This window comes from Pinus tabuliformis, chromosome 8 (genome assembly GCF_031772625.1).
Source record: "Pinus tabuliformis cultivar Carrire ecotype Pingquan chromosome 8, CPIR1, whole genome shotgun sequence".
Taxonomy (NCBI): domain Eukaryota; kingdom Viridiplantae; phylum Streptophyta; class Pinopsida; order Pinales; family Pinaceae; genus Pinus; species Pinus tabuliformis.
Window position 1 is genome coordinate 1,477,501,413 of NC_142294.1, and position 10,244 is coordinate 1,477,511,656.

At 33.8% G+C, this 10,244-nt stretch overlaps 1 protein-coding gene across 1 annotated transcript; it reads left to right on the top strand.

Annotated features, from left to right (window-relative positions):
- The first annotated feature begins 5,951 nt into the window (after positions 1-5,951).
- Positions 5,952-7,017, top strand: LOC149241393 (17.3 kDa class I heat shock protein-like). The gene is made up of 2 exons (XM_089373947.1): positions 5,952-6,544; positions 6,655-7,017. The coding sequence occupies exons 1-2, from the start codon at positions 6,337-6,339 to the stop codon at positions 6,921-6,923; spliced, it is 477 nt and encodes a 158-aa protein (XP_089230073.1). The 5' UTR covers positions 5,952-6,336; the 3' UTR covers positions 6,924-7,017.
- The last annotated feature ends 3,227 nt before the right edge of the window (positions 7,018-10,244 follow it).

Genomic DNA, 10,244 nt, shown 5'->3' on the forward strand with positions numbered 1-10,244 from the left:
TGAGCCTTCTTTAAGATTTTATGGTAGCCTCTTTTGACATGTAATTCCCTGCATCATACCTCCATAAACACACAAATGTTAGTGCATAACTAAATATAACAATATACTAGTTACCTTACCTTGTTGTTCCGAGCATGCTTCCCTGCAACTCAACACATGTGCATACCATATCTCAAGGGAATCCAATTACCTTGACGTATCCAACCATAACTCAAAACTAGTTGTTACGTCTGCATCTAATCAACCTTCTCCCATGAATTTTCCTCATCCCAAAGTGCTTCCACACACTTTAGCTTGCTCTATTACTCAACTCCATAACATGAGCTCCTTCCGCGGCAAGATGCATCAAGGCTCTGCTTAGAATTCTCCCTCTAGTTCCACCATTGGTCTCAATAATGAATTCCTGATGATCTTCCTACCTGTTATCCACTATTGCATAGATCTAGAGAGTTCTCTAACCTACATGCCCAATTGTTCATCCTGCATGCACACAGGAGATCTGAGGTTTGCCATGCATCCACTATGAACTCTGATACAAAGGAAAATCCTTTCTATGACGATCTTCATCACAGGTTCAATACCACAATGATTTTGCATCTTCTGACATCAAACTCATCCCAAATCATATCCTCATACCTAATGTCTCTGAAATGCTTAACACCTTACCACAATATCTTTGATTTTACCTTGAGGTGTAAGGTAGTTATCTTGGCTTTCATGTACTCTGTTGGAAAATATCCATTCTCACTCCTCCTACAATGATGTTGGCGGTAATGGTGATAATGTCTCTCAGAACCGAAGCTGGAAGAGAATCCAAGAGTGCTAGTCCACCTGTTAGGTGTATCCAAAGATCTACCACCTCTTATTGTATCATCTTTGTCCAACCTATGTCTTTTAAGAGACTTGTTGCCTTACGCTCCATTAGACTCTTCTTCTTATCCATAATTGATCCCCATCTATCCCTATCTCTAGAAACATGAAAATCTCTAAAGGATGACTAAATTAAATTTTGCTTGCTTTTCTTGAGCTCTTACAAGTCTTTCCTACAACATACCATGTTAGATAAACCAAATAGACGACATAATAAAAATCATACCTTAAGTGCGTTTTGGGGAGGCTATCTCATCTGCATAATCAATCTAGATTAGAACGATATAACTTCATAAACACATCAACTCATACATAAATAAGGTCATGATATCCATAACTATAACTAGCTAACATGCTTACCTGATAAACTCATAAACAACTAACATGCATGCATAACAATCACATCTGCACAGTTTAGTCTACATTAGTACGATACAAAATCACAAGTATATCAACTCATACATGAATATCATAACCATAACCATCTGCATAGGCCAATCAAGGTTAGCATGATACATAATATTATCAACAACGTAATCACAATGACAAGAATAATCATGCATATGATCACAATGCATATAATAACAAGTTACTATCAAACATGACTAACTGATGCACGTGCATATGAACGCACTAATCAACTAGCATCTATCATGCATGCAACCATGCAACAACAATAAAATAGAAAGCATACATATAATTTCAATGCATATAACAACCATCAACCATCATACCTGCATGCCAAACATACAAACATATATGCCGATCTGATTTTACCCCGAGGTCTAGTGTTGCAACCTCATTCTCATATCACTCTGTAATGCCTCCTTCCACATTCATTCTCCTTCACAATTTCTCTAGGGTAAACATGAGATGAGTGTTATTATGACATAACCCAACCTCTAAGTTCCAGTTAAGGAAGTGGGGCCTACAAACTGAACACTTATTGACATCCTATAGGGACTGTAGATCACTTAGGAACTAAACAACCACCCCCAGTGATCAATCCCTAAGTTGGAACCCTTTTTCTCTAACTTAACTCCATAACCGCACCTTTGACATTGCATCCATGCGGTTGGAAGCTTATAACATTACTCACATGCTTGCTTCCATACGGTTATGACCCAAAACCTTTAGTTCTGAGCATGTGGTTTCGAGATCCGTGCCACCTTTTAAGGCTAGCCTCTAGAATACTACCAAAAATTGCATGTAACTTTCGAGAATGAAAGCAAAGGTGATGAAAAAGCCACTCAATCAAAAATCAAGAAATAAATTGACCCAAATATGCCTAATCCATAACAGACATTTCGTCAAACATATGACCAACATGTATGCTATAAGTCATGAATGCATATTTGATCATAAATTGATAGCCTTCATCTGAGAATCACTGAGAAGTCTCTAAACCTTCTCTATCTAGTTGCAACAACACTTGTTAGTCCATATATACATCAACCATTCGATAACTTAACAAATCATGACAAGATCCATAGATAACGTACATCATATAAAAAGCATATAACCAACAAATAACTAACATAGAAACAATGGAAAATCAATCATAATGTCAACATAACCAGTACAAGTGCTCATAAATCACAATAGAAAAATAGCTCTTATTAACATAAGAAAATGCCAACCAAGTCATGGGCTTCCACATACCACCCAACCATAGATTGGGTTGAACCAAATCTCTCTTTTAGCTAATCACCCTTGTGCCATATTCCAAGTATGAATGTGAGATCTCATGGAATAAACCAAAACAGAGATAAACCAATGCCTCTAGAGGCCAAACCACCTCAACCCTCAACCACAGTGATTTCACCTTTGTGGTCCAGAAATCACTAATATCAACTAGATCAGCCTCTGCCCAAGCTGTCCAAGGCTCTAGGAACTAGTATCTTAACCCACAGCCTTCTAGTGCTCTAGAATGTTTGTTCCAATCGCGGCTCTAGGGACTAGTAACTCAACCCACCAAGGGCTCCAGAGTGTTTTCCTCAATCTACAACTCTAGGAACTAGAAACTCAACCCAAGTTGTTCCAGGACTTTCAAAGTGTATGTTCCAACCCACTACTATCGGGAACTTGAGCACCACTCAGAAAACAAGTTGGAAACCCACAACACCATGTCTAATCTAAGAAATGGCAAGGAAAGACTGAAACCACTGTTAATCTAGGAAAATATACGTGCCAATGACAACAAACATAAGTTGTAAACCAATGCATGTACCATGCATTCAAATCTAGACATAATAAATCACACATGCGCACTGTTAACTACACTCCATGGCTAATTTTTGTCCTTACTTTTCATTGTCCAAGCTTCCTCTTACACATCCTTGCTTTCCTTGCTTGCTTGTTCCTTTTTCTTAATTGATTCCTGATCAAAAGTTGAGCAAAATTTGTTGGTTGATTCTCAGGTGCCTTTTTATCATTGATGTCTCGTTTTTTTCATTTTTCCAATAATTTCCCTTGCATGCAAATTTGTGTTTCTTCACCTTCCTTTTCTCCTATTTCCCTTCATTTTCATAATTAAAATGCCAATTATTTCCTCTTTGTCTTTGCCAATTTCCATTGCCATAAATAAACTAAAAGTGATGCCACTATAATGTATGCCCACCATTCAACTTGGAATACGTATCCCATGACCTTGGTCTTATTTTATTTACATGGAAAATCAACCAGGGGTTGTTACAAACCACCTCTCATGGATCCTAACTCTTGAAATTGTAACAAAGACTAATACTTGTGGGTTTTGGTCTAACGACAATTGTGATTCCAATAAGTGGTATCAAAGCGACATGTCTCTAGTTTGAAATTCACCTGGCTCGTACTTGGGGGGGAGATTGTTGTACATTGGGTTCAATGCTCCCCTTGTGTTTCACAACATGGACTAACCACCTCTCGTGGATCCTAACTCTGGTGATTGTAGAGACTAATGCCTTCGGGTTTTGGTCTAGTGACAATCGTGATTCCAACATAATAGAGAGTGCTAATTGCACAAACACACAATCAAAGAAGTATTGATACAGTTGAAACACATGCAACCAGAAGACGCCACATGGGAACTGGTAGTGATTCACTAACAATTTCTTTATCTTTTTCATTGAGTACAACACTTCTTGCAAAGTGGAGGGCCAAGTTAGGGTCCTACCCCAACCCCTTTGATACTTTATTAGTATATGAGGCCATTGACTGAGGGCCATTAAATAGTTACTTAATAGTCATTGATTGTAGAATGGGTCATTTCTATTAATAAGGTCTCAAATTAGTTGGTTGACCTTCATTATAATGAGTTCATAGCTAGATAAGATCCTCTATGGAAAGCTATATATATGCATATGCAATGCTTTGTCAAGAATTGTTATTGTATTTGGAGCATTTCTCTTGGAGGTTTCTGCCTTGAAGAGTCAAGTGAACATAACTCTCTATTTTTTATTATCAAGGATATATTTTTTAGGGTTTATCTCTCTTTTCTTTAGTGTTTTTGACATTTGTACCATATTTTATGTAAGTTACACTACTAGACAACTTTATAACTTTGGTTTAAGTAAATTGAATATTTTTTTCTTTGATTTTTTTTTTTTTTTTTTAACATTACTCTTTTCCTTTCAATAAAGAAACACATAAAAAATGTTGATTAAACTACGCTTTATTAAGATCTAAATGTTTCTTATGGCAGCCATTTCCTTTTTAGCCTTATGAATGATGAGAGTTAGCATGTTTTAGAAGGTATATCTCATTCAACATGTTAAAAAAACAAGTAAAATCAAACATTTTTTGCAAAACATGCTAGTTAATAGTTATAAACTTTTTTTTGCAGATGTTGCTTATGGTAAAAGTTAGTCTATATCTATCTTAACTCCATCCTAGAAGTATCAAATCTATTTTAACTCTAAAAGAGGTTTGCATCTCAAAATATTGAGGTTCTATACGAAATGACCTTTTTCCTAGCATTTTATGTGCCCACACACATATTTCTTCTTGCATAATAATGTCATTGGCAAAACCATGAGTTGTCAAAACGTGGAGTCAAAAAATGAGTAGTCAAAACTGGACCCAAAAACTTTTATTTTCACTCAATTTTATTTTGATTATTTATTTTATTTTATATAATTTGACAAAGTCAAAATATTTACATAACAAGACAGTAAATTATAATATATCTTCCATATTGAATTATAAATACAATAAAACATAATATAATACAATAAACAAATTCTTTATTAAACAATATCATACTTAAAAGTTCGTATTAAGAAATTTAAAATTTATAATGAGCAGATTCTTATTAAACAATATCATACTTGAAAGTTCGTATTAAGAAATTTAATTTTTAAGAGAGTTTCTTTCGGCGTAAATCACAAGGTGTTTCATTTGTCGACGCGTTTCGAACCAACTAGTGTGGTTTATCGTCAAGACAAGTTGAATGAACAGATCGGGGCTAGCATGTTAAATAGAGCAATGCCGAAAGAAACTTTCTTAAACTTGATATGGATCACAAAGGCCTCAATACAACAATTTTTTTTTTTAAGAATTAAAGAAATTATGGGTAAAATCATTTTTAATATATTAAAACAAATAGTGGTGAATTAAAATTGTGTGATTTAGAAGACTATATGGATAGAAAAGATTTAACTGTCTCACTAATGATGAACACTGAAGCTTTAATAACAAATAGATGGCTTCGAACACTGAAGCTTTAATAACAAATAGATGGCTTCGAACACTGAAGCTTTAATAACAAATAGATGGCTTCGAGAGAGTTAGCTTCCCTGTCAAGCTTCTCTGTCTTGGGTTCCTTTCTATTAACTTTATTAATGTGTCTTTTCGAAATGCATGGATGATTTGATTGCCACCGAGAAAAAATAAATAACATAAAATATTTGTTTATAAATATATTATTATTTATTAAAAAATCATATTAAAAAAAATTTATATTTTTAAATAATAGGAAAAATCACGATTTTTCAACTACAAAAAAATTTCATGGTTTCTGATTTAAATGGAATCCTGATTTCCATCATGATTTAAATGGAATCTTGATTTCCACCAAAATTTATATAGCAGGCAAACAAATTTGTAACTGTGCTACCAAGCCCCTGGAACAATCCGGTAAACCAAATCATGATTTTTCCAAATTTTATACACTGAACAAACAGGATTGTAACGGAAGGAAGCCTCTGGACAATCCGGTAAGAGGGCAAGTAAGTCCGTAATTGTGCAAAGGAAGCGCCTATAACAATCTGGTGGAAGTCGATTCGAACATTTTAAAAGTCCTTTAAAACAATCCAGTGGAAGACTACTAGAATATTTGAGAAGCATCTTCGTTCTTGAACATTCTAACCATTTCCCGCTGCTGTTATAAATTGTCACCTAATCGTTCCCCAAATTGTATCAACGAGAAGTGTGCAAGTCTTGAAAGATTTCGCATTCGTAGTTACAGAATCAATATTCATTGCAAATATGTCTCTCATTCCTAGTTTCTTCGGCAATCGATCCAGCGTATTCGATCCATTATCGCTGGATTTATGGGACCCTTTCGAAGCAGGGAGGTCTCCATTTTTTAGGGATATCGGCCAATTTTCAAGAGATGATGCAACATCCATAGCAAACACTCAGTTCGACTGGAAGGAAACTTCCGATGCACACATCTTTAAGGCTGATCTTCCAGGTAATTATCTTGTTTCTTGCTACCAATTTACAGGGGTTTTATTGTTCTAGTCATTAATGGCCGATTTTTTCTATTTCGAGCCCGGGATTTATTTGTTTTATTCATGGCAGGTCTGAAGAAAGAGGAGGTAAAGATTGAGGTGGAAGACGGCCGAGTTCTACAGATCAGTGGTGAACGCAAGAAAGAAGAAGAGCAAAAGAACGACAGGTGGCATCGTATTGAGCGCTCTCACGGGAAATTTCTTCGGCGTTTCCGGCTACCGGAAAATGCGAAGGTGGAGGAGGTGAAGGCCACGATGGACAGCGGAGTGCTCACTATCACGGTTCCCAAGCAGGCTCAGCCAAAGCCTGAGGTTAAAGCTATCGAAATCTCTGGTTAATTCATAGAAAAATGAGTGGATATAGCGGCAGGAGTTGTGACTTGAGGTCTACCCTTCTATCAGTCACTGTCGAGTCTTGAGTGTGTAAGGGCTTGGTTTCGAGTCTTGAGTGTGTAAGGGCTTGGTTTCTTGTGTCTTCTAGGGTTTGGTTTCTGAAAGTCAGAGTAGCTCTGGCATAAACCTCTGGCAGTGTTGATGTAAAGTTTGGATTGCCTATAATTGTGTTTTCTTCATGTTAAAGTAATTAACTACATTAAATACTTTGGCCTCCTCGATTCCCATCGGCTGTGTTGCAAATCTGTTTTTCTTAAATGATGATTGGGCTATCTTCTGATTTTCTCGGGGTTTGAATAAATTGTGTGCACTGGGAACGAAGGATAAGCCATTGAATATCTGTAATGGGGATTCTTATTTTCAACTCTATAGAAAAGTTATTTTCAACTCTATAGAAAAGTTAATGCGTTCTGACATGTGTTTTTGATAGTCAGATATAATAAGTACGCGGTGATGACTAGAGACAAAAAAAAAAGTGTGTTATATCAGGCTATCGAGGAGCATGTTAACCACATTAACTTTTCTAGAGAATTGGAAATAGGAATCGCCATCTGGAATGATGAAGAGATCTGGGATGATGAAGAGATTAAAGAACGACTCATTAGTCTATTTTTGTTTTTCTTTGTACATTCAATCTGATTAAATATCTTGAATTCAATCCCCAGCTGTAATTATGCAGTTGTGGGAGGAAGGAAATTATATCAAATCCCTTAATAAATTGGCAAATTTATAATTTCTTAATTAATCAAAATTTAAAAAAAGTGATTAGGTTATCTTTCTACGTTTGAGTGATGTTACTATTTTTTAAAATTCTTGTTTTGAGATGCTTAATTTTGTTAATTCGGAATAGTTTAGATTTGTTCTTCGTAAGTTATTATTTATTAATGGCTTTTGGAATAATGTGGAAATTCTTGTTTTGAGATGCTTAGTTTTGTTAATTTGGAGTAGTTTAAATTTGTCCTTAAAGATTATTTATTAATAATTATCAATAATTTGGAAATTCTTGTTTTGGGAGGCTTAATTTTGTTAATTTGGAATAGTTTAGATTTGTCTTTTTAAGTTATTATTTTTTAATGACCATTAATAATTTCTTAATGACCATTAATAATTTGGATTAAGAAGAAAGTTCTTATTATTTATTTGTAGTTATTTGTATGGTTATTGATAATTTTTTTTTGTTAATTTGAAGTTTTTATTTATTTTTATTTATGGCTATTAATAATATTTTTTTAGGATTTAAGTTTCTACTATTCATGTTTTTTTATGATTTTTCACACTAGTGATTTTGAGTGGATATTTTAAACCAATCAATGTGGTTCATAAGAGTAATAATTTTCTTGTTATAATTTCAGATTTCAACAAAATTCTTATTTTAAGAAAGAATTACAATTTTATAAAATTCTACTAAATTTTTATTACAATTTTTCATTGTTAATTTGAAGGTCCTTTAGTTTTTAATATTTATTTATGGCTATCAATACTAATTTTCTTTGGGGTCAAGTGTATGTGATTCATAATGTTTTAAAATGATTTTTCATACCATTAATTTTGAATTTTGATGGTTCATAAAATAATAAATTTTTTTGTTATAATTTCATATTCCAATAAAATTCCTATTTTGGGGAAAATGCATTTTTTTATAAAATTCTATTAAATTTTAATTACAAATGTTAATAAAATTTTGTTAGTTACAATTTTTGATAAAATTCTATTAATTAGATTTTTTTATATAATTACAATTTTTTTTATAAAATTCTATTAATTGCAATTTTTTTATGTGTGGGTGGCATAAGGATGCCCGCTCAACCATTGAGGGATAAATGAGGAGATCATCTTGGGAAGCAAGGATAGTGTCGAAAATATTATTAGCTCCAAATTTAAGGCTAAGCTATGAGATAATAAGGAGTTGGAAGGTAAAAGGAAGCTAAGATATTATAAGGAGGTGATCAACCCCACCCTTCAGAACCATAATTATAGTTGGATTTTTGAAGTCTTGATGATGGATCCCTTTTGGGATTCGAAGTGTCGACAAAATATGGTCACTATTGTGGATATTCCAAAATTTATTTCAACCATAATTACATTTCTGTTTTGAACAGCGCAAAGAAAAAGATGAACATTGTTAAGATTAGAACTAATTCTCATGAGCTTTGAAGTGAAACAACGCAATGGTCTATTCCCATGACTCCAAGGAAGGTAGAATTTGTCAACTCTGTGATACTAAGAGGGTGGAGAATGCATGGGGGCTTCACTAAATGAACCTATAACATAGCATGTGTCTTTGTGGCATACTAAACAATATCCTTAACTTGACTACATATTGGAAAATAACTCTAAAAATAACTTTATTTAACCCTCTACCATTACAAACCCAATACACTTTTTCAATTTAAAAAACCCCTACTTTCACTAAATATTGTAGGTATCCATTTTTTCATTAACAGTTTTTATACCCTTCTATATCTATATCCATAATATAGTGACATGATGCCTCTATTATGACCCCCATATGCATTCTACAATGCACCTTTCTTCTTTTGATATACATTGTAGATGCATATTAGTTCTCCCACAAAGCAATTACTCAACCCATACTCAATCACATCTCACTATGATTTGTGGCATTTAATGGTCTAAGATGCACAAAAACAAACAATGTTTTAGAAAGATTGATTATGTACATGTATATAAAATGACATATAAATTGATCTATATGATGATGAAAAATCAATTGTTGAATCTTTAGGAATACACTTGCACCAAATAAGGTGTTTAAACACAACTCTAGACCCTCTAGTTGCAAGACCACTATCTACAACCAAGGTTGGGGCCCCAAATCTCCAATCCATATAAAGTGATGGATTATAACCCCATCACTCAATTAATCATTCAATCACTCTCTCTCAAGCAAGGGAACTTATTATAACCTATTTGGATCTTTGGAGAGGAAAAAAGATAGCAACCTCCTTATGTGTTATTGCAATGCAAATCTAAGAATCTTGTTATACTCATGCATTCATGGTGAATAATGATGGACATGAACAACCACCCTTATTTATAAGTAAAAACCTTTCTTTATGTAGTATTTACAAATTACAAGTAGCAGGCAAGAGAAATTCATTATTTTTTTGGAAAATGTTGTATATACAGACAATGGTATAGGAACACTAAACTAGATGAAAGATAGTCTAGTCTCTACAATCATGTGGTGTGCTCCTTTGTAATTTCTCAATAAGATAAATATTTTATTTTATTTACCAAAAACAA

Coding starts and splice junctions, on each gene's coding strand:
- LOC149241393 (XM_089373947.1), top strand. CDS start 6,337: ATGTCTCTCATTCCTAGTTTCTTCGGCAATCGATCCAGCGTATTCGAT. Junction 6,545..6,654: donor CTTTAAGGCTGATCTTCCAG/GTAATTATCTTG, acceptor TATTCATGGCAG/GTCTGAAGAAAGAGGAGGTA.